Source organism: Gorilla gorilla, chromosome 10 (genome assembly GCF_029281585.2).
Source record: "Gorilla gorilla gorilla isolate KB3781 chromosome 10, NHGRI_mGorGor1-v2.1_pri, whole genome shotgun sequence".
Lineage (NCBI taxonomy): Eukaryota > Metazoa > Chordata > Mammalia > Primates > Hominidae > Gorilla > Gorilla gorilla.
This window is the reverse complement of record NC_073234.2, coordinates 55,442,218-55,468,418: the sequence shown is the minus strand read 5'-3', so window position 1 is coordinate 55,468,418 and position 26,201 is coordinate 55,442,218. Positions and strand designations below refer to the sequence as shown.

At 32.9% G+C, this 26,201-nt stretch overlaps 1 protein-coding gene across 2 annotated transcripts in view; it reads left to right on the top strand.

Annotated features, from left to right (window-relative positions):
* The window catches only part of ARID2 (AT-rich interaction domain 2), a 183,048-nt gene that overhangs the window by 79,636 nt on the left and 77,211 nt on the right, over positions 1–26,201 (top strand). For both annotated transcript variants that reach the window (XM_004052997.5, XM_019039241.3), the window contains exons 4-6: positions 7,596–7,729; positions 13,838–14,056; positions 17,595–17,662. In XM_004052997.5, the coding sequence (XP_004053045.1) occupies positions 7,596–7,729; positions 13,838–14,056; positions 17,595–17,662 (421 nt within the window). The remainder of the gene's footprint in view (positions 1–7,595; positions 7,730–13,837; positions 14,057–17,594; positions 17,663–26,201) is intronic.

The window sequence follows — 26,201 nt, the reverse complement described above, 5'->3', positions numbered from 1 at the left end:
TGGTTTAATTAAAGTTAGATAATACATCTTTAAGTTGACTTAACCTAGACACACGCAGACATTAGTAAATAGAAAATAACGAATGAGTAAAGGTTCCACTTGTCAAAAGCTAACAAATGAGTGACGGTTCCTCTCTTATGCATTCCACTTTGTCTGAAATGGGATGAGTAACATATGGAGTGCCTGATATATGAAGAGAGGGAGAGAGGAGACAGTGTCAATACATAAATTAAATGTCTTTCCCTATTGGAGTATCTTATGTATGTGCCCCACTTTGAAGGACATTTCTTCTATAGAAGCAAGTACTGTGGCTGAAGTTGGCTTGTGAAGTCCTGAGAAGGCCTGTACTGGAAAAAGGAGTTACATTGGAAATTCTCTGAATTGCACAACAAAGGAGTCATAGGAGAGATCCAAAAGTAGAAGTATTCTGAGATTCTTCATTAATTAAATTTTTTTTCCAGCAAAGCATGGGGCTTCATTTTATTAAATTCCCTTTGGCATCCTTTGTTTACATAATATCATTTTTCTTCTTTGATCTACAGATGAGTTTGTTATGAAATTTTCAATATTGAACTATCACTGGACTTCCACAATAAAATCTTATAGTCTTGGGTTGTGGTGGTTGTGTTTAATGAGTAAATTAGTTTTTCTTGTGTGTGTGTGTGTGTGTGTGTGTGTGTGTGTGTGTGTGTGTGTATGTAGTCTTTTTTTTAACTGCAACTTTTATGAAGTTTATCAGGGTTTTACTGGATTACGATTTTCACCATAGCTTCCAATCTTTTTCTATAGTTGGAAACATTTTACATAGCAATGGAAATGTCTGTTCTTGGAAAGTTTGAAATAATTGACTACTGGTTTTTTGATGTTAAAAAAATTTTTTAATTGTGAAATATATCATGCACACACAAAAAAGCTTAATACATCATCTAAACCCCCACCTCCAAAAAATTTAACCTTACTAATACCTTTGAAGCCTCTGTAGAATGGCAGACTTTAGCTTGTCCTCTAGGTGATGATCATTATGTTGCTTTTCTTCGTCATTTACTACATACTTGTCTGTTGCTACAAATATATTCGATTTTTTGCATGCTTATGATCTTCATATAAGTGGAATTATAATGTATTCTTCTGAAATGATTTTCTTTTACTTACCATTTTGTTGTTGATGGCTGTTTGTATGGGTCCATGTCAATTTGTTAATATTTACTGCCATATAGTATTTTATTGCCTCAATATGCCACAGTGTTTTTATCTATGCTTTCCTTTATGGATGTTTGTGTTGTTTCCAGTTGTTTTTATTTTAGGGTGTATGCCTGAGAGTGGATTTGCTGCATGATAGGATAGTCTTTATTTTCTCCTTTTTTCTGTATATTTATATTTGCTGTCATTTTTATTTCCCTATGGTGATTTTGAAAGTAATGATCCTGATTTTAATTTTTGTGTTAAGCACTTGAAAAAAATTAGAAAACAGCTGATAACCTATTTACCTTAATATTAACTGTGAGAATAAACCTTTTGTTCAGTCTTCCTATACAAGTAACATGCAGAGTAGAGCTTTAATTCTTACTACTTTTCTTCTCCCATTTATGTGGAAAAGTTCTTGAAAATTCAGATGAGGAGTATTGTTTTCAAATTATTTTAATAGTTTTATGTCTTTATATTCTTAATTACCAATCACAATTGCTTTCTCTTGTGTATATATAATAGTTATTATTGAGACTAATATCTGAGTTTACTTTCTGTACCTATTATTAGTCATCTGTATTGCTACCTAACCATTCCGACATTTTAAAAAATTTTCCAGCTTTATTGAGGTACAATTGACTAATAAAATTGTATGATTTTAAGGTGTACAACATGATGGTTTGGTATACATGTTTTGTGAAATGATTACCACAGTGAAGTTAGTTTAACACATCTATCACCTTACCTAGTTACCCTTTTTGTTTTGTGGTGAGAACATTTAAGCAAATTTCAGATAAAGTATACAATTCAGTATTGTTACCTAAAATCCCCATCCTGTATATTAGATCTTCTCAACTTATTCATATTGTAGCTGAATGTTTGTACCCATTGACCAGCGTCTCCCTTTTTCCCCTACCACTTTCCCCCTTGGTAATCACCATTCTGTTCTGTGTTTCTAACCATTTCTTAATTTTGATTCATCTGTCAGACTGTTTGTTTGTTGGTTTTTATCTAGAGAGCCATGTGGCTTTATTCTTTCTGAGTCTGCATATCTGAAAATGAATTTCTGTTGTCTTAGGTGAGAAACATAATTGGGTAGGAAACTCCTGTGAAATAACCTTTCTTCTCAAACTCTGATATTTGTTCATTATCTTCTGGCAGTTAATTTTTGGAGAGAAATCAGAGCCTGATTCAAATGTTCTGTGTAATTTTTTTTTTTTTTGGTGGGGGCGGGATGGTGGTTCTGGATAGTTCTAAGAATCTTCTCTATTTTTGAAGCTTAAATCTTTGATCAAGATGTATCTGAGTATTTTTCAATTTTCTTTACATTTTGCCTGGTGACCCATGTACCCGGACACCCTAGCCCCAGGGAACTTTTTGATGTTTACATCCTTTCATGCCTTTCAGTTAAAGACATTCTTCTATTACATCAATGATTATTGCTTCTGTTTCATTTATTCTGGTCTCTCCTATAGGACTACTGGTTTTAAAATTTTTTCTGTGTTTGAGCTTTTATTTATCATACATATCTTTCATTTTTGTCCACCACTTATTTCCATTAGTTTATTTCCTTTCCATATAGAACAGTTTCTCAGGCTTACTTTGTACATTACCGATGTGATCTACATTGTCAAATTTACTCTTTAATGCTCTCTCATATCTCTCTGTTTTTCTCTCTCTTTTGGAAATCCTGGAAGAGAAACTTTATTATTTTTTGGTTTCCAAGCTACTGTACTGGATTTTTTTGCCTAGTGTTTTCATCTTGAAGTTATCACATCAGTGTAGGTCCCTGTCACCGGATGACACCAGTCATTCCGTGCTGGTGCTTCTCATAGTTGCTTCACATCCCCTTGGTCTTTGGACTCATTTTGACAAAGAAGTTACAAGTTGAAGTTTATAAAGGACCTTGCTTTCTTGGAAAACCAACTATTTCAACCCAACTTTCAATAAATCTTTTTAAAAATAGTTGTTACTCTCTGGGTCCGCTTTTGAAACACACCGTCACTTTCTGTTGCTCCTCAGGAGCTAAGGGAAATCCAGATTGAACTTGCCTTTTTAAGTGTTTGGGCCTAGGATCCACCAGACCATATTACTTTCTCAAGATGTGTTTTGCAAGTTGGCCTTGTGGATCCTTGAAGTTGCTTTAAATGTATCAGAATTTATTAAAGTTTTTAACTGAGAAATTATGCTAATATTTCTTTATTTTTCTCTCTAAAGTTTATTGCAATTGGATTTAAAGGTAGAAGTGAATATGAGTCCTTGCCCTATCATCTTTTTTTATAACATTTCAAAAGGTTTTGTTAATATGGAAGTGTTTCTGTCATACAGAGTTAATTTTTTTTCCTTGATCCAAGAATAGTCAAGAGTTTTCTTGATTGGTAGTGGTGGTGGTTATTGTTTCAGTTTATAAGTATTCTACCAAAATATTTACAGATGAGATTATATGATATCTGAGAATTGCTTTAAAACTGAGAGAGATTTGGTTGTCAAGATGGGTAACTGTGGTTGTGATAAAACAAGATTGACCATAAATTGATATCTGTTGATAGATACTATTGTGCTCGTCTTTATAGTTTTGCATATGGGTTTGGAATTTCGCATAAGAAAAAGTTAGTTCTAATTTTACAAGAATTTGATTTCTTCTAAGAAAAAAATTTCTTGAATTGCATTGTGGTTAGAAAATGTGCCCTATATAACATATAATCTTAAATTTATTTTAGTTTTCTGTGTGAATTGATATATGATCAGTTTTAAAATTTCCATTAAGATTCTAAAAGGAAGTCATTATGTGTCCAGTATCATCTTGGTGATGATATTCAAGTCTTCTGTAACCTAATTTATTTCTTTGTCTACTTAATCTGTCAGATATTGTAAGAGATACATTAAATTTCCCCACAGTCACTATAATAGTGCTGATATTATTTGATGCTGTTTCGAATGAACTCTTTTTCCCCCATTATATTGGTCACATTTAAGCTTTCTGGATTACAATATTTCACTAGTTTTGAGTTAAATATGTAATGTACTAGGCAGATTACTATAGGAGCTCAGCAAATATTTGTTTGAATAATATGTTAACTGTTCAAAGTTATGTCATCGATTTTTGAGGAGAAAGATGTGCAGTCTAGCATTTGTAGTTTAATGGGTGAACACAGTAGATCTGTTGATGTGTAAACTCAAGGTCATGTTAGGGAATTAAATCAGAACACTTGCACTTTGAAATGTAACTTTGTGTTTTAGCTGTGTTCTCTTGTTTGTTAATACTTTTTAGTTTTTAGAAGTATAACTGAAAAACCAAACAAACTGACCTTGTGCTTATTTATTGAGGGGGTGCCAAAATCTTTTTGCATCTCAGTTGGAAATATTTAATAATGGCAATGAGAACAAGTACTGGTCTTCAAGCCAGGGAAATAAAAATTTCAAAATCATAACAGCCTAAATCATAAATTTCTGGGGATTGGAATTGTGCAAAGAATCTGTTTGGAAGAATACTGTTAGACTATTACAAGGGACCAGAAATGATGTATTTTTAAAACCTAATGAAACTTTGAATTATATGGGGTTTTATGTATATAATATATATGGTTTATTATGAGTATATAGTGTTGTCAGTTCACTCCACATCTCTTACGTTCCATTTTGGGTGTTCTGGGAGGGACGAGTTCCTGTTTATAGCCTTTCTTTACTAACAATGTTGCTTTCTCTCCCGGCCGTTATTAAAAATGTGTGCGTGTGCGTGTGCGTGTGTGTGTGTGTGTGTGTGTGTGTGTGTTTTGAGACAAAGTTTTGCCCTATCGTCCAGGCAGCTGGAGTGCAGTGGCACAATCTTGGCTCACTGTAACCTCGGCCTCCCAGATTCAAACAATTCTTGTACTTCAGCCACCTGAGTAGCTGGGATTACAGGCGTGCGCCACCACATCCAGCTAATTTTTGTATTTTTTAGTAGAGATGGTGTTTTGCTGTGTTGGCCATGCTGGCCTCGAACTCTTGGCCTCAAGAGATACTCCCGCCTCACCTCCCAAAGTGCTGGGATTACAGGCGTGAGCCACTGCACCCACCCTAAAAAACACGTAAATTTTAAATCTACTGTACTAAATGATAACAACTTATGAAGAGCATCCTAAACCTGTTATTTAATGGTCTTCATTGTTATTTTGGTTAGATAACAATTATTTTATAAAGATTATTTATCTGTAGTCTGTTTTAACCATTCCACAATGAGTTCAAACAATTCTAAAAGATTATACTATCTAAAATACCTCTATGAATACTATTATATCCAAGTGATTTTGTGTGACATATATTATCCTTCATTTGCAGTAAAGATGCCACATAAATTTTGAGCAGCTGTTTTTCCAGTGTACTTTTATGTCTACATTTATATATATTTTTCTTTCTGTGATACCTGCTTTAGCAATTTAAAAAGAATGAGCTTGATTCATTTACCTACTTAAGTTTGTTGTGGGTTTATACTAGAGAATGACTGCCCCTTTTTAATCATCTTTTTGTTCTGTTTTGTGTTCTTAGACTGTAAATTCTGTCTGCAAGGGACATACTCAGAGTCAGGTTGAAATGTGTACACTTGCCTACCATTTTCAGTGCTCAAGGATTATATCTGTGTATATGTCTCTGCTTCAGTATGTTTTATCTACAACCATAAAGAAAAATATTGGATTCATTATCTATCAAGCTACCTGCTAGGAAAGAGTTTCTTGCTCAAATTAGGCTTATGTGGGGAACTTGGAAGTAATGGAAAGGGACAGTTTAATTCTTTTCCAGGTTCATGGATGTGAATTATTGTGCCTTGTAAAGCTGGAAGGGGAAAATGAGGAATGAGAATGATTTTTCATGTCATTAGTTTTTATATTTATAAAATTATAGCTTCCATTCATCCCTCTTTGAAATTTAAGGTTTGGTACTAAAAATAATACTTCCAGGATACTCTTACATGTTCATTGATACCCACCTCCCTTTACTCAGCTGTCTTAAAAAAGCAGAGGGTAGGTAGCTGCCAAGCTTTTAAGTAGCTCCAAATGGACTAAGCACCTGCCTAGATCAGGAATGGTAGAAGGATTGATCTGTAAAATAATCACATGTAGAACTTTTCTTTGGTAAATGTAAGTCAGTATATATCAATCAGTTTAACTTCTTATCTGTGAAGCATAGTAACAGCTATGTTAGAATACAGTGTTGTGTTTGACATGGTTTCGACCAGTTGTTTCCCTGTTTTAAAATCACATCTTACTTGGAAATCTTACTATAAACTGGTAGATGATGAGGTATTATGAATTTGAAAATTCAATCCTAGTTAATATTAAGATTGATTATACTCAGTAATGGTGATACAGTGGGGGGATACACTGTCTTATAAATTGGTCAAAATGTATTAGGCATAGTACTTTTGGATTGCAGTTTGGCTATATTGATGTTTAAAATGAGCATACCTTTCTAATATCAAGAGAAAATATTCAAACAAGTGTACAGATTAAGTTTATTACCAAAAAACAAAACTGAAAATACCCTAAATGTATTGCTAGAGAACTATTTAAATTTATAATGTATCAATAGGATCAAATGCTATATAGCTGTTACAAAAGAATGAGGTAGTGCAGTATGTATTGGTATATTTAGACCTCTAAAATATATTATTAAATAAAGATATTCTCAGAAAATATACTCAGGTTTGCACATGAACCTGTTGTTATTGCTGATAAGTGAATTTGTAGAGGTCAAGGGTTACAGAATCTTCTAATTTTCACATGGTTTTTATAATGACCATGTATAATTTTTACAAATAAATAAAGGTACTATTCATCTACATGTAGTTGTCATCTGATATTCCCTATTTTTATATTGTTATTTGAATAGTGGTATGGTCTTTTCTGAAAATATAAAAATACTTTCAGAACCATTGCATTGAGGCCGGGCGCGGTGGCTCATGCCTGTAATCCCAGCACTTTGGGAGGCCGAGGTGGGTGGGTCACGAGGTCAGGAAATTGAGACCATCCTAGCTAACATGGTGAAACCCCGTCTCTACAAAAAATACTAAAAATTAGCCGGGTGTGGTGGCAGTTGCCTGTGGTCCCAGCTACCTGGGAAGCTGAGGCAGGAGAATGGCGTGAACCCCGGAGGCGGAGCTTGCAGTGAGCTGAGATCGCACCACTGCACTCCAGCCTGGGCGACAGAGCAAGACTCTGTCTCAAAAAAAAAAAAAAGAACCATTCCATTGAGTTTATCTGCGGTTTATCTTACTCTAAACTGGAGTTACTGTTCTAATATAAGAGGTTTATGGTATTTTTATTGATTTTTTTAGATTATTGTTTAGAAAAGGAAAACAAATACGTGGTGAGAGTTAAAAATAAGATATAAATCTATTTTTAAATGTTTGCTGTGCTGTTTTTCTGTTTCAGTTACCTAGAAAAGTACGAGAAAGTTCATCATTTTGGGGAGGATGATGATGAGGTACCACCAGGCAATCCAAAGCCACAGCTTCCTATTGGTGCAATTCCATCTTCCTACAATTACCAGCAACACAGTGTGTCAGGTAAATATCACTGCAAATTAACAGGATATATGTCCGCAGTTTTGAATTAGGAAAATAGACATCATCCAATGAGTTAGTCCCTTCCTTTGCACATGAGAACACTTAAGGCCTTAAGGTAATGCAGCTTTCAAAGATTGACATCTAATTGGTATCAGTGCCCTTTCTCTCACAGGTTACTTGAGAATTTTAGTTGCAGGAATTTTTAGTTATAAAACACTTTCACTTCCAAGTAATGATTTTTCCTTATTGCTCTGACTAATGATCAGTTTATCCTAAATAGTCATTAAAATAAGAAGAGGAAGATCCTGTTAGGATTCAGGAGACCAAGAATTTTCTTATAGAGTCTATTAGATTTTCTAAATTAATGGGATTTCCAGCATCAGAATTCTCAGAAATGTTTCTGATTATTCTATTTTCCTGCCATGGTAGCAGGAAGATTTTTTTTTCACTTGTCATGCTTGTAATGGTTATAGAGGAATCCACAGCTTGAAAAGAGCTGGACTCAAGTTGAAAAAAAATGAATGCGAGTGTTGATACTCTCTTGAGTGGAGTAGACAGGGGCTCCAGTTTTCAGTGGCTCTGGAGGTCAGGACTGTGATGACTAGGAAGAGAGGTCTAAGGAGATACACATCTTTGTTTCTCCACTCACTAACATTTGGCCTAAAAAAAAAAAAAAGAGAGATACTTGTTTTTCAAGCTATGTTCTTTATAAAAATTATAATTATTCTAAATATTTATTATCATTATTATTATTTACTGGTACTAGTTCTATACTCTTACAGATTATCCTTAGATTTATACTGTCTCATTTGTGGACCATCATCAGTATCATCAACTTTTTTTTCGTATTATCTATTTTCAAAGTTTCTTAAAAGTTGAATTTGACTTCATATTTCTTCCCTAATCAGTAATGACTGAAGAAATAGAATCTTCTTTTAGAATCTGCGATCTCCATTAGAAGAGGCTTCATCTGATGCTTTTGTATAATTGGGGTAGGGGTGAAACAGGGAGTGCCAACCAAACCTAGCTTTGTTTTTAATGAATAGTTTTTACTGCAAGAACCAAGAGTAAAGGAGAATATTTTAAGTCACCTTTAGAAATGCTTGCAAATAGTTTATGCTGATAAGATAAAATGGGGTGACTTGTTAGGTGATGTGCTCCTTGTTTCTAAAAAGAGCTAATGACCATTATCTAATTCAAGGATGTTAAAAAAGATACTCCTACATCGAATGAGATGTTGTGCTAATGACCTTTAAAGATCATTTTCAACTTACAACTCTGTGTGATCCCTGTATTACAATAACAGCAGAGCTATTAATCCTTGTAACTTAAACAGACTTTGGTGTCCGCTACTACTGTTCCCAAACAAACACTTTTCTATGTTTGGTCTTGTTTAAAATAGATTTTTTTCCTGAATCTGTTTTTTCCCATTTTCTATTGATCTGCCTTGAGAAAGATCATGTGAAATATTTTTGGTATTTCGGAAGCCTATAATGAAACTTACTGATAGAGCTACACAGGTTAAAGGAGTGATAGAATTGCTTAACCTGTTGTTAAAACAACCCTTTTCTGATATGCTATTATATGTCTGATTTGTTTTAAGAGAATCTGAACAGTTACGTTTTATGTGTAACATGTGTAATGAAGTCAGGATTGGAGATTCATGAAGAGGAAGAAACTGGGAACTGATGGGGAGCATCAGATTACAGAATATCTAGTTCATACTGAAAAGGGGTAGAATTTCAGGGCAGCATTTATACTTTATGTTTTTCTAGAAAGAGCCATAGCAACATCATAACAGTATTCTAAAAATTGACATGATTATCAATGTATAAAGCAAATAAGTCATTAATTTTTCTTTTAATGTGTTATTAAGGAAAATAGAATAAGCTCCGTGTGTGTGCGCGCGCATGTGTTCTAAAAAAAAAAACCACCAAAATGAAATTATCTAATGTTAGATTGAGAGTATTTAAAGAAATTTATTTAGAACTTTGAGAAGATATGTATTTACATATTTGATCATACAGCCTTATTCCTCTTGTAGCTTTGAATAAATGTATTTATCCAGAGATGCTTTTATTGTTTACATTAAGAAAAGCTGTTCTAAAATATTTTGAATGGTAGTATAATAAATTTCAGTGGTCAGTAGTGCTAGAATATAGAACATCGTACACTGATAGAACGTGGGCCTGAATTTGCCTTTGAGGATATTGACTACTTTTGGCCAATAACTTTAAATGGCAAAAAAAATATTGTGGGTTTTGCTTTAAGCTTTAAGATTCTTCAGCATTGGCATCAAGTACATGGTGGTTTTTATCATTCATTTGCATAGGTTTTTATACTGTTTTTGACATTACATACCTAATACTTCAGTTTCCTTCTTTCTCTGTTTTTTTCCTTGGTATTGATTGGATATAATCATTTCTGCAGAATTATTAGGTGGATTATTATTATTCTTATGATTTAATCCAACTCAATCATTTTAATAAAGTGAAGCCAAGTACCCAGTCCATTTGCATTTTTGGTACTTAAATTTTCGGTTTCAAGCAGGAAGATATAAAAATTTTTTATTAGCTATATTTGAGTGAAGATTTTCTTTAAGCATTACATATTCTAACAAGACATTTGGACTACAACAATCACTGCCAATATAGATGGATAGAATATATTGTAATTCTACAGTGTACATAAACAGCACTCCAGGAACAACTCTCCCTTTCTTCTAAATTGAAAACAAAGAGAAGTGACTGCCTCAGATTAAATTTGTCAGTAGTGACCCACTTGTATAAACTTTGAATCAAGAATGTTGAAAATATGGATGGGCACGGTGTCTCACACCTGTGATTCCAGCACTTTGAGAGACCAAGGCTGGTGGATCACCTGAGGTCAGGAGTTTGAGACCAGCCTGGCCAACATGGTGAAACCCTGTTTCTACTAAAAATACAAAAATTGGCCAGGTGTGGTGTTGCATGCCTGTAATCCCAGCTACTCAGGAGGCTGAGGCAGGAGAATTGCTTGAACCCAGGAGGCGGAGGTTATAGTGAGCCGAAATCCACAGCACTCCAGTAGCCTAGGCGACAGAGCAAAACTCCATCTCAAAAAAAATACTAAACTTCCCTCCTCATTCCAGTTATAAAATTATAGCTACTCAACCATATCTCCTTGAGGGAATGAAAGGAGGATCTTAAAATTTTATAAGCATTTTCTCCTACATAATTATCTTAGGAATCTTTACCAAGGAATTTTTAATTCGCCAAATGATTATAATAAATTGGTGCTTTCACTGTTATCTGAATTCCCAAATGAAGCAGACTTTGCTGTTAATGTATGCAGTCTCCTATCAAATGAAAGCAAGCACGTCATGCAACTTGAAAATGATCCTAAAATCATCACTTTACTACTAAATGTTTAAATATAATTAAAGGATATTTCATAATTGTTATGTTTATCTTACTCTAATTGAAGATGTCTTTGACAGAGTCATTCTGGTAAGGATGTATGGAATGGAATATCTGTCATTTAACAGTAGGAAATAGCACAATTCTAAGATCATATTGAAAACATAAACTTTAGGACTGTGACAGATAAAGAATACGGGTTCCACATTTTTTTCTGTTCAGATTTACCTGAAAGCTATGTGGAATATAAAAATGTAAATTAATTATTGCTAAGACTTGGCTTATCATCAGTCCAGTTTACAGTGTAGAATATAAAAATCTGCTCCTATATTCATAGAAGTTTCATTACTTTTTCTCCAGATATTTATTTTGTTACTTATGAGAAATTTCATTTATAAGGATTATCAAAAATGAACAATATATTCTTATTGTCAAGCTTTAAATATTGTAAACAATTTGTGTCATAGCCATTAATAACTGTGTTGTGGAATTTCTTCATTATGTTGGAGACACTGCTAGAATAGGTTAGAATTGAAGAGGTGTATCTCTTCAACTGCATTTGGAAATGAAATTCTTTACTTACATGATATTCTTCTGTGGTATGTTGTGACAGTAGATTTCTACTTGCATCCTACTTAAAGAGATTGTGTGTGTGTGTGTGTGTTTTTAACTTTTAAAAATATTCAGATATTTCTGAAATATTATTTTGTTATTGTTGTTAAGAGACAGGTCTCACTTCGTCGCCCAGGCTGGAGTGCGGTGACTTAACCAAAGCTCACTGGAACCTGGACCTCCTGGGCTCAAGCAATCCTCCCAGCTCAGCCTTCCAAACAGCTAGGATTACAGCACACACCACCACAACTAGCTAAATGTTAAATTTTTGGTAGAGACAGCATCTCATTATATTGCACAAGCTGGTCTTGAACTCCTGGCCTCATGTGATCTTCCTGCCTCAGCCTCCCAAAGTGTTGGGATTATAGGCATGAGCCACCATGCCCAGCCTGAAATATTCTTGAATGTTTAAATTTTAGTTTTTTGCCTTTTCCCTTAAACTTGTGACAGCTTTATTTGAAAAAATGTACTTGTGATATTTGTCTCAGGACATAGTTGCCAAGGTCTAAACTGCTCCAGTTAGGATTCAGTTATTTCTAAAAATACAACATTTTTTATATATGTGAATTATGATTATATAGTATCTTAGTGTTCTGTAAGCCCGTTTTATCCCATCTTCAAAGTTTTGTAAATGTTTTAAATTAATTATCCTGTGGAAAATCTTAGTTGCTTTGGTTTAGGCACAAAAGCATGAACCATAAAAGTAAATATTTGTAACTCAGACTTCATCAAAATTAAAATTTCTGTTTAAAGACACTTAAGAAAATGAAAAAATAAGCCACTAACAGGGAGAAAATATGTGCAAAGCAAATATGAAACAAAGGACTCATTTAGAGTATTTAGAACTGACAATATTAAGTGCTGGCCAGGATGGAGAGCAATAGGAACTTTTTGTATATTGCTGATGGAAATGCAAGATGTTACAGCCACTTTGGAAAACAGTTTCACAGTTTGTTACAAAGTTAAGGATACACTTATGTGTGACTCAGCAATCCCACTTCTAGGTATTTATGCCAGAGAAATGAAAAAAATATGTCCCAACAAAATCCTGTCAATGTTTATAGCAAGATTTATTAGTACTCACCAATAATTGGAAACAATCTAAACGTCCCTCAACTAGGGAATGGATAAACAAACTGTGTTTAGAAAGGTATGGACTACTGATGCACTTATCAACATGGATATGAATCTCAAGAGCATTTTGCTAAATAAAAGAAACCAGACAACAAAAGACTATATTGTGTGATTCCACTTATTTGGCATTTTGAAATAAAATGATAGGAAAGTAAATTTGATTTGTAGTACCTAGTGGTAGAGGATGGAATTGAGCATGAGAAACTTTTTGTAGTGATAGAGATACTCTATATCTTGACTGTGATGATTAAAACTATACATCTGTCAAAACTTAGAATTGTAGAACTAAAATTAGCATGGGTTTTACTATGTTAATGATATTGCAGTAATTTGGAACAAGTCCATGGAAATGCAATAGTAAGAAGTGTAGATTAGTCTGGGCACAGGGCTCATGCATGTAATGCAGCACTTTGGGAGGCCGCAGCCGGAGAATTGCATAAACTCAGTAGATTGAGACCAGCCCGGGCAACATAGGGAGACCTCTCTCTACTAAAAATAAAATTAGTTGAGCATAGTGGAGCCTTCCTGTAGTCCTAGCTACTCAGGAGGCTGAGGTGGGAGGATCACTTGAGCCTGGGAAATTGAGGCTGCAGTGAGCTATGAAAGCGACATTGCACTCCATCCTGGGAAACAGAGCCAGACATGTCTCAGAAAATAAAAAAAGTGCAGCTAGGTCAGTTAAAATACTGATTCAAAAATATTTTGGCAATGATGGCCAAATGGTATGTACATTTTGGTATTTTAATACCTTTTCAAGAATGTAATTTTAATTAGTAAACCTAAGAAGTTTTAAAATTTGAACGTTTTGAACCTCTAATCAGTTTATATTTTATATATATATTTATATTATATTTTATATATATTATATATATATATATTTAAAGCTGTGTTCTGTATTCAAGGGGTATTCACCATAAAGGTATCTTATCTTTGATATACTTAAGGTATTTTTTTTCTTTGTTAGATTATCTGCGTCAAAGTTATGGGCTGTCTATGGACTTTAATTCGCCAAATGATTATAATAAATTGGTGCTTTCACTGTTATCTGGACTCCCAAATGAAGTGGACTTTGCTATTAACGTATGCACTCTTCTATCAAATGAAAGCAAGCACGTCATGCAACTTGAAAAAGATCCTAAAATCATCACTTTACTACTTGCTAATGCCGGGGTGTTTGACGACAGTAAGTTTTAAGCTGAATGTATTATATAATTCTTCTGTAAAAGTTTTTTTTTTTTTAAGGTTTTTAAGGAGAAAGTACTTTTTGTTTGTCAACATAATAGCATTCTTTATTTTCTGTTTTTATATTATGCATTATTTAAGATAATGAATGTTTGGGGGGTTTTAACCTTAAATATTTGAATAGTAATTTTGTCTCAGTGTTTTTGAAGTAAAAGTCCTGGTTTTTAAGTTGGAATAATATATAGGTTTCCTGAGTTGAGACGATTGCTTGCTACAAGATTTTGACAAAGAAAACTAGGATCTGGAAGAAATTGTTTTCTGAAGTCTATTTCTGCTAATGTGTGGCTATAATTTTTAACTAAAACATTTTAGGTCAATGCATTTGAAAATTTGTCTTCTAAATCATCAACGTAAGGCTTATCAAAGGCTTCATATCATTTTTACTTGTAGGGTTTGCTAGTTGTGGGTTTTGATAAATCAAATTCTTCATCTCTTCTGAGATTATCTATTAAGGCTAGATTATCACACAGATCAAATTACTCAGTTTTCTCTTGCAGTTTAATAAAGATTTAGAAATAATATTTTGAAATCTTTCCCTGCTCAGTTTTTCTTTTGTAAAATATCTGTGTTAGCTGAAGTTATTGGTATAAAGTTATTTCTTGCTTTCCGACTCTCCCCAACTCCAACCCCATTTTTTGCCGGAAGTATATCCTATTCAAGTATAAGGTATTGACATACATCGAAAGTATTTTATGTTTTAGGAAATTATATATATAGCACAGTAGCAGAGTCTTTGAGAGAACTTGTTATAACATTTTATGACTTTTTGTTTTTATCTTTAAATAGTGAGATGTTTGCAAAAGAATTTATTTCTCTGCAATTTGATCTGGGTCAAGTAGTGTTTTATTTGGGATTATTTAGGTAGGATTCTTTGAAATTTGGCACATATTTTATATTGAAAATGATTTTGAAATTAAATAAAAGTAAAAATTAGTTTCTTAACTTGCCCAAAACTATTCTTGATTACATGGATGGGGATGTGGGAAGAAAGATGGTTAGTTCTCAGTTTCTGTCATAACTTTGAAGATATAAATTTGATGGCTTTTCACATCACTTTTGTATTCTTTGATTTCCATTATTCTATTTTGATCTTCCAAATACAACTTTCAGCATTTATTGTAGAATGGAGTTGAAAATTGTTTCACATTTTTTAGAAACCTTAAAATGAAGCCTTTGAGAAGAATGTATATTTTCAAACCAGAATAATTTTAAGTCTTAACATTTAATCATTGAATAGGATTACATGTAAATAATTTAAGTTGGGTATATGATAGAAGTAATCTTACCAGTTTGGGTGCTCTAAGACAAGACTTTGTTTAGACCTAATTTATCTTCATGCATTCTTCAGGCATTTTGTTTGTTTAAAAGACTAAGTTATTGTGTAGTATAATAATGCAAAACCGCATTAATTTAGCAAGTGCCATTTGGGTATAGTTTCTATCATTTGAAGTCACAGAAAGTTTAGTTCCACAGTACATAGGGACTTTATGAAGACCTTATATTTAAAACAATAGTTTTATATGACAAAAATAATTCCTTTGGAGTTTGAAGGTTGTAGACATATTTTATTTGGTTAGACTTTGAGAGGCTTCAATTTGATTTTTAGGGCATGAGATTTTAATTGAGAGAGAAATATAGATGCCACTTCTTTTAGAAAGTAGAATATTTACATATTTTGTGTGTTTGAAGAAGTATAATAAAAATTCTATGTGACAAGAAATTTCATTTTTCAATTTTATGTTTCTGCCCTGTATTCTTTTCCCAGGGATGTTATTTGCTTGGTGGGTTTTTTGTTTGTTTTTTTGGGTTTTTTTTTTTTAAGAGACAGAATCTTGCTCTGTCCCCTAGGCTGGAATGCAGTGATGCAATCTTGGCTCACTGCAACCTCCGCCTCCAAGGTTCAAGTGAGTCTCGTGCCTTAGCCTCCCAAGTAGCTAGGACTACGAGTGAGCACCACCACGCCTGGCTAATTTTTATATTTTTAGTAGAGACAGGGTTTCCTTATGTTGGCCAGGCCAATCTCAAACTCCTGTCCTCAAGTGATCTGCCCACCTCGGCCTCCCAGAGTGCTGGGATTACAGGTGTAAGCCACCATGCCCGGCCCCTAGGGAAGTTTTTTATAAGGATTTTTCAGGACAAAGAAAACTTTGTCTGTCTTTAGTGGTGTGTGGGCTTCATTTTGCTGGTTAAGCTGCTACTTATATATAAATTTGATATTTTATGAAATGCTTTTTGAGGTCACTGTAGTTAATTTGTTTATTCAAAACATTTACATCTGTTCTTTATATTATTTCCTCACGACCCTAAGGTCAGTAGTAAAATCATTAGTAAATATAATTTATGTTTAAAATGTTGCTGTTTCTCACCCTTTTAAATATTTTGTAAGATGAAAATTCTTATTCTAGCCAGAGTACTTTACAAACTTTATTTTACTCAATTTTAACTAAATATTAGGTTCATACTTAAAAGGTAATAAGACTGCCAAGAGTCCATAAATCTCTTATGAGAGAAAACATACCCACTTGTTATGCTTGTCATAACACGTCCAATAAGGAAGCTTAAGATTTTGTTTTTTTAAAGATTAACGTTCATAACAACTAGTTTTTCTGTTAACAGTTGCCATTATATAATTTTCTTTTGGTTTCTAAAAGCAGTAACTTTCATTACGGAGCTAATGTGATAGTTGATAAAGGATTCACTTAATTTTTAAGGGGAAAAATACATTGTATCACAGCTTAGACATTTGAATCATACTGCTGTATAGTCTGATCCCATATTGACAATTCGAGCTAGCAGCATGAAGGAGAAAAAATAATACAGGATGTACTTATCTATGTGCCTTAAGTCTTTTGGTGGGGAAGTGAGGGCCACATGTGGATGAGAGACAGAGTGTTATTAAGAAGAAGCTTACGAAAACAGATGGTTTGACTTTTCAAAAGTCATAAAGTTGTTGATAAAGCAACTTTATCGAGAAACACAAGTGTGATGTAGGCCTGAGAATTTTCCTTAAAGGAGATTTATGGGAATTGTGGGAATTATTTCCATGGAGTGCCTTGCTCTCTATGTTTTTTGAAGTGTGAATTATGCAAGTATTTCTGAAATTAATATGAAGATTTTAAATGATAACCTGGAAATTTAATAGCAATAACCTCAGTTTGCTTTTTTAAGATTTTTCTTCTGTATAAATGAAAGCCAGTGTGGAGTAACTCTTAAGTACTCTTCACTTCTTTATTATCTGTATAATTATTATGAAAAAGAGTCTATATTATTAATTTGTAGGAACACAAATTTTCTTTAAATCTAAAAACAATGTATTTCAAAAGAAATTATCGTGACTATCATTTACTATAAAATAATTTTTAGTGCACAAGATATATTAAGATGTAGTTTTGTTGTTTTTCCAAGCCTATTATTGAATAATTAATTGAAAGAATTTATTGCATTTTATTGAATGTACTATTTATTTATTTGTTTTTTAGCTTTAGGATCCTTTTCCACTGTATTTGGAGAAGAATGGAAAGAGAAGACTGATAGAGACTTCGTTAAGGTAAATCATTTTAATTAAAATGTTGAATCATTGAGTTACATGCAGCTAAGCCAACAATAGATCAGTGGTTGCTTATGTAATATACATAATACTACCTATACTTTTATCTTTACCTAATACATATGCCATACACAACGATTTTAAAGTTGTGATTGAGTTGAGTGAAAAATCTTTTAGAATACCCACGAACAGACATAAAATTTTCATTGATTTCCGTGAATAGTAACAACAATAGCAATAAACAATTGAATGACCCTCTTCTCAACTGGGATTCTGAGAATGGGTTTCAGGAAGTTTTCGTTTTTATGTGTGTTCTGAAACTATGCAATTCAGAAAGGAATGAAGGGCCAGACCTGCCATCAAATCCTCAAAAAGAATAGGTGTAAAAGATTAGTAAGTGTCCATCTAGAGGAAAATTTCTGGGAATATATTTCTGAAACAAAATATAGTTGTGAATTTCAAGTGAGAAACTACAAAAAGACTTGAACAAATTGTTTTCTCACTTAACACTTGTCTAACTTTGCTGGCTTTCAAGGAAATGTAGGATGCTTCTTTTATTTACTCTCTAAGGGTACATTTTATAGTATTACTATTAATAGAACATTATTGTTTAAACACCTTTTCTTTAAAACTCATGAGATACATTCAAGTATGATTACTCTTCATTCTTGCTGCGACTTCAGCTAAAATTTCTAAATCTATCCACTTTTGTTTCTTAAAAGTAGCTCTCTTGGGCTGGGTGTCGTGTCTCACACCTGTAATCCCAGCACCTTAGGAGGCTGAGGTGGGAAAATCACTTGAAGCTAGGAGTTCAAGACAAGCCTGAGCAACAAAGCTAGACCCCATCCCTACAAAAAAAGTATATATTTTTTACTTCATTATACAAAAATATTAAAGAATTAGCTGGGCGTGGTTGTGTGCGCCTGTAGTCCCAGCTACTAGGGAGGTTGAGGTGGGAGGATTGCTTGCTTGAGCCTGGGAATTTGAGGCTGCAGTGAGCTATAATTGTGCCACTGCACTCTAGTCTGGGTGACAGAGCAAGACCTGTCTCTAAAATCAACCGATAAATCAATAAAAATAAATAAAAAATAAAATGATACCATGGTGTTTTAGGGAAATACTTTATTTTTTATTTTCATTTATTTAATAGTGTTTGATTAATCACTTAAATATTAAAAATCAGTTGTAAAAATTTTGATATTGTCCAGACAAAATAGACTAAGTCACAGAATAAAAAGAGACAAAAAAGGTAATTATATAATGAAAAAAGGGATCAGTAAAGCAAAAGGATGTATGTAACAATCATATATGCACTCAACACTAGAGGCCCCAGATGTATAAAGCAAATATTAGTAGAGCTAAAAAGAGACCCCAATACAATTATAGTTCGGGACTTTACTCACTTTCAGCATTGGACAGATCATCTAGATAGAAAATCGGTAAAGAAACATCAGACTTAATCTGCACTATAGACCAAATGGACCTAATAGACATTTATAGACTATTGTATCCAACAACTGTAGAATATACATTCTTCTCATCAGCACATGGAACAGTCTCTGGGATAGACCATATCGTATGCCACAATACAATCTCAACAAATGTTTAAAAATTGAAATAGTATCAAGTGTCTTCTTATATCGCAATGGAATAAAAGTAGAAATCAATAATAAGAGGAACTTTGGAAACTGTACAGATGTTAATACAAGAAAATTAACGTGCTCCTGAATGACTATTGGGCATCAAGGAAGAAGTTAAGAAGGAAATTTAAAATGGAAACACAATATGCCAAAACCCATTGGATACAGCAGAAGCAGTCCTAAGAGGGAAGCTTATAGCAATATATGCCTACATCAAAAAAGTAGAAAGATTTCAAATAAACAACCTAATGATACACCTTAGGGAACTAGAAAAGCAAACCAAACCAAACCCAAAATTAGTAGAGGAAAGAAATTCTAAAGATCAGACCAGAACTAATTGAAATAGAGACGAAAAAGACAAAGGATCAACAAAACAAAAAGTTGTTTTTTGGTAAGATAAACAAAATTGAGAAACCACTAGCTAGAATAGCTAAGAAAAAAGAAGACTCAAATAAAGTCAGAAACATAAAAGGAGACACTGCAGCTGATATTACAGAAATATAAAGGATCATTAGAGACTATGTTGAAATATTATGCTAATGAATTGGAAAACCTAGAAAAAATGGATAAATACTTGGACACATACAACCCATCAAGATTGAACCAGGAAGTAATAGCCTCACCAGACCAATAAAGAGTAACAAGATTGAATCAGTAATAAAAAGTTTCTCAATGAAGAAAAGCCCATGACCGGATGGCTTATGGCTGAATTCTTCCAAACTTACAAAGAAGAACCAACACCAGTTCTTCTCTAACTATTCCAAAAATCTGAAGGGGAGAGAACTCTCCTTAACTCATTCTTTGAGGCCAATACTACTCTGATACCAAAACCAGGCAAGTACACAACAGAAAAAGAAAACTGGAGGTCAGTATCTGTGACGAACATAGATGCAAAAGTCCTCAACAAAATGCTAGCAAACCAAATCCAACAACATATCAAAAAGACAGTGCACCATCATTAAGCTGGATTTATCCCAGTGATGTAAGGATGCAAATCAATAAATGTGATACATCACATCAACAGAATGAAGGACAAAAATATGATCATCTCAGTTGTAGATTTGTCATACGTGGCTTTTATTGTTTTGAGGTATGTTTCTTCTATGCCTAATTTCTTGAAAATTTTTATCAAGAAGAAATGTTAAATTTTATCAAATGCTTTTTTTGCATCTTTTGAGATGATCATCATACCAAATGGGGGAAAAACTGAAAGCTTTTCCTTGAAAAACTGAAATAAGATGAGGACACTCACTTGCACCACTCTCATTCAACATTGTATTGGAAGTCCTAGCCAAAGGAATCAAGCAAGAGAAAGGAATAAAACTTCAGTAAAGTTGCAGGATACATTTCTTTAAAAAAAGACTTACAAATGGCCAAAATATATATGAAAAATTGCTCAACATCACTAATCATCAGGAAAATGTAAATGAGAACCACAATGAGATATCATCTCACCCCAGTTAGAATGGCTGTTGTCAGAAAGGCAGCAAAATAACAAATGCTGGTAATAATGTGGATAAAAGGAAACTCATACATTGTTGATGGGAAAGTAAGTAATACAGCCATTATGGAAAACGGTATCCCACTACTGGGTATTTATCCAAAGGAGAGGAAATAGTATATCAAAGGAATACCTGTGCCGTCAATGTGCATTGCAGCATTATTCACAATAGCCAAGATATGAAATTGACCGGAGTATCCAGTAACAGGTGAATGAATAAAGTTATATATATACATATATATATGTATATATAAAATGAAATACTATTCAGCCCTAAAAGGAATGAAAATGTGCTATTTGTAGCAACGTGGGTGGAACTGGAGGTCATTATGTTCAATGAAAACCTAGGCACAGAATGAGAAATATTTCATGTTCTCACTCGTATGTGGGAGCCAAACTTGTTGATATTTTGGAGGTAGAGTAGATTGGTGGTTACCAGAGGCTAGGAAGGGTCAGAGGGTGATGTACAAAGAGAGGTTGGTTAGTGGGTGCAAATACCTAGTTAGAAAGAATAAATAATAAATTCTAGTGTTTTATAGGACAGTAGCATGACTATAGTTATCAATAGTTTATATTTCAAAATAGTAAGAAGAGAAGATTTGAAATGCTCCCAACACAAAGAAATGATAAATATATGAGGTGATGCATATCCCAAATACCATTATTTGATTATTACACATTGTATGCATGTATTAAAATATCACAGGTACCCCATAAGTACATACAGTTGTTATGTGTCCATAAAATTTGTTATTGAGCTATCTTGCAAATTTGTATTAAAAGGGAGTCATTTTAGGAAATAGTAACTGTTAAGTAGATTTTTCTAGTGGCATTTTAGCTTTTCTTTATTGCTAGTCTTTAGGTTTAACTAGCAAAAACTGCTAATGATAAGCTTCAACTAATCAAAAACTTTATTCTTGGCAGTCTATTTTAAGTATTATAAATTGTCTTTAATGCATCAAGACTTATTTGACAACTTTAGAGGACAAGTTAGGAGGATTGGTTGAGCCCAAGAGTTCAAGACTAGCCTGGGCAATATAATGAGACCTCGTCTCTACAAAGAAAAAAAATAATTAGTTGGGCATCGTGGTGCATGATTGTAGTTCCAGCTACTTGGGAGGCTGAGGCAGAAGGATCGCTTGAGCTCTGGAGTTAGACACTGTAGTGAGCTATGATTGTACCACTGCACTCCACCATGAGTAACAGAGTGAGACCCTGTCTTTAAGGGAAAAAAAAAAGACTTTCTGGAAACTTTCATATAGATCAGTATGATTTATTGAATTTTTTGTAGATTTTAGATGTTTAAATAGTTAGAAAATCCTTACAGGCTTGGTTTCTAACTTATATTCCCACTAGGGCATTTTTCTTTTATAATGGAACTTTTTCTTTACCTAAGAAGAGATAAAATTAAAGAGTTATAGTTAGGCATTTAGCATCAATGGCTTATATAAAAATAATTTTATATTAAGTATTAGTTGTCATGTAGATTTGTTTTTCTATCATAAACATATTTTTACTTGAATTAAAAGTTAATATAGACTATATATTAAACACTTTACATAGTTCTCTTTATCATTTTTCTGTTTACACAGTTTTTTTACAAAACAGTTCCACTGTAAAGTATTTCAACAAATAGGAACCTATAATGTCTCTTCAGAGATGCATACATGAATTTTATTTTAACGAGCTGGTAATATTTGAATTAATAGTTAAATAGTGGGAAAAGAGAGAGAGAGAAAAATGTTTTCCTGGTTTTACAGAGGTTAGTTTTTATTTTTTATTTATTTATTTTTCTTTGAGACAGTCTTACTCTTATCGCTTATCACCCAGGCTAGAGTCCAGTGGTGCCATTGTAGTTCATTGCAATGTCCTCGGCCCAAGGGATCCTCCTGCCTCAGGCTCCCAAGTAGCTAAGATTACAGACTCCTGCCACCATGCTTGGCTAACTTATTTTTTATTTTTTTGTAGAGATAGAGTCTTGATATGTTCCTCAAGGAGTCTCAAACTCCTGTTCTCAAGCAGTCCTCCTACCTCGGCCTCCCAGAGTGCTGGGATTATAAGCATGAACCACCCTGTCTGCTCCATTATAGAAGTAATTGATGCATGCTGTGGAAAAGCTAGAATTTATAGCAAAGGGCAGATATTAAAACCATTATTAATCACACCCATTCAGAAATAAACACCATTAATATCCTTATATACATCTGTCGAGCCTTTTCTATGCATATTATTTAAAGCAAAAGTTTTATTCAGATTTTAATTTGTAACCTGTTCTTTTCACTTATTACAATGTTAGATTTTCTTCTCATCCTTAATGTTTAGTATTTTAATGGCTACTTCATTCTTATTACACATTTCATAATTCATGTAAATAATGCATATTTTCAGAAATTTAGATTGTTTCCATTTCTTCTTATTATCAACCTACCTGGGATGTACTTACTCACATCCAGGCCCACAAGTATAAAAAACGTTTTTTCTTAAGTTAACTCCAAGACAAATTTGCAAGTCAAAGAGTATACTGGATCCTTCACAAGAAGTATACCATCTTAACTGAATTTTGTGGTAAAGTTACACTTTTCATATTGTTATCCAGAAAGAAGTTTGTAGCCCAAAATAGCTAGGCCTATTGCTACACAAAATATTGTATAATTAGTTAAAATGTTTATGACATTTATCTGATAATATCTGATAAGAATTATCGGATTAATAGCTTTAAGTCACCTTATTTCAGAGAAAAAAATACTTGAACTGATTTATTTGGTAAAATATTTTGTACATTAATTCATTTATTTAACAAATATTTACTATTTTCTGTGTGCCAATACTTTTCCAGACACTGGGAAAACAAGGTCTCCCCTCTCAGCAAATTTCCATTCTATGATAGGAAAACAGACAATAAAAGTAAACAATGTTATTTGAGGCTTTTGCAAGTATTGTGAAGAAAATAAAGCAAGACAATGTGATAGAGAGTTATAAGACATGTGAGTGTATGGTAACATTAGATAATGTGACCAGAAAGGCTTCCCTCAGGAGGTAATATCTGATGATTTTTAGTAGGTTTGAATGATAATAGGTGACCAGCACTGCAGTGGAAGAGTCTTTCTGACAGAGGGAATAGCAAATGCAAATGTTCTGAGGTAAGAACAAATTTAGTTTGAGGTATAGAAAGTATGCTTATGTGCAGGACCATGGTAAACAAAAGGAAAAGTAATAGCAGATAAATGTGCCTGTTTCAGCTGTGAATATGCAGTTAACAGAAAATTTTAATTAATGACAAAAGATATGTTAATCGTATTATTATATGTATTAAAACTAAGCTTCAGGATGCATTGACTTTGTAATTTAATATATTATCTTTTTTGGACTCCTATAAGTACTTTTTAAATTATAACACATACTTAGTGTATATGTATAACACATACATAAGTATACACCTCAAGATGTGTTTATAAAGTGAATACACTCATGTAATCATTACCCAGTTGAAGAATTAGAACATTATCAACACCTCTGAAGTACGCCTATTCATTCCCCTTCTTCATTCACTCCCTTATCTGTTAACCTTTCTTCCTTATTCTACTTCTCTTTTTTTCTTTTGTTCAACATCATGTTTGTGAAAGTTTCATGCATATCGTTGCAAGTATTTGTACTTCATTCATTTCTATTGTTGTATAATGTTACATTGCATGAATATGCAGCAATTTGTCTGTTCTACTGTAAAAAGCAATAAGGATTTAGTTATTTCCAGGTTGGACACACATAATTTTGCTATGAAGGGTTTTATATATGCATTTTGGTAAATATATGCATGCATTTTTGTTGGGTAATTGACCTAGGAGTGTTAATTGCTAGGTTATAGGGTATGCATATCTGTATTCAGCTTTGGTAGATACTACCAAACATGTTTTCAAAGCAGTTGTACAGTTTTACCTTCTCAGCAGTAGTATGTCGGTTCCAGTTCCTCGTTGTTGACAGTATTTGGTATTGTCAGTCTCTTTCATTTTAACTATTATAGTGAGTGTGCATTGTTACTGTAGCTTGGTTTTAATTTACATTTTTTCTTGTTTGATGAGAACTAGAATACCTTTGGCAATTTTGATAGCTTCTTTTAGGCAGTGCCTATATTTTGTCCATTTTTAAATAATTATCTTTTTGATTTGTGAGAGTTTTTTTTCTATATTTTGGATAAAATTTCTTTTTCAGATGTTGGAAATATTTTCTCTCTAGCTTGCCTTTTCATTCTTGAACGGTATCTTTTGATGAACTTACATAACTTAATTTTAATGTAGTTTAACATCAATTTTTCTGGAAGTTGGCCATTTTTTAGTTCTAGTTACAAAATTTTGCCAACCATGAGGTCAAAAACAGAATATGTTTTTTTCTGTTTTACTTTTCACACTTAGATCTATAATTTTTATTGTGTTTTTGTGTATGTGGTATAAGCTAGGAGTAAAGATTTGGGTTTTTTCCCTCATATGGATACCCACTTGAACCTACATTATTTGTTTTAAAAACTGTGTTGCAGTATCACCATTGTCATAAATCCACCAATCATATACGTATAGATCTTTTTCTAGATTCTTTTTCATTGGTTTATTTGCCCCGTTAGGGCTTGAAAGTACCAGATTTTTAGTCAAGAAACTGAAATTCTTCCTACTACATTTCAGTAAAAATTTGTGTTTTCTAATTAGAGAAAATATTTATTTTCCTATTTTTATGTGTAGCTCATTGCTAAAAATGTTATTTTTGTTTTTATACCTCTATGCAATTTAAAACCCCAGAAAGCAGATCTTTTAATCTTATTTTTCTGTCCTCATTCTTTCTTGTGCATTTCATCTCCCTTTTGAGTATGTGTTTTTTCCACAGTATAACACATCTTTAACTAGATCTTTCAATGAAGATATTTTATTGATAAAATTCTGAGTTTTATAATTGTCCTTATTTTTGTCCATGTTCCATTTATAGATTGTAGATTATAAGTTATATTTTTCTTGTATTAGTGTCATTCTGTTGTTTTCTGCGTTTTCTTCTAGGTTATCTTGTCTTTATTTTTGTCCATGTTCCATTTATAGATTGTAGATTACAAGTTATATTTTTCTTGTATTATTGTCATTCTATTGTTTTCTGCCTTTTCTTCTAGGTTATCTTTCTTCTTCTTCTTTTTTTTTTTTTAAATCAATTTCTGACCTTCTCTTAATTCTGAGCAGCATTCTGGGTAATTTCCTTAGGCTTGTTCCTTAATCATTTTCAGCTGTGCCTAATATGCTGCTTGACTTATTTGTTAAATTTCTATTTTAGTGATCATGTTTTAATTTCTAGAAATTCTCTCCGTCCTATTTTAGATTTTCCCTTTTGATCTTCTTTTTTATGTTTTTAATAATTTTGAAGATTTTAA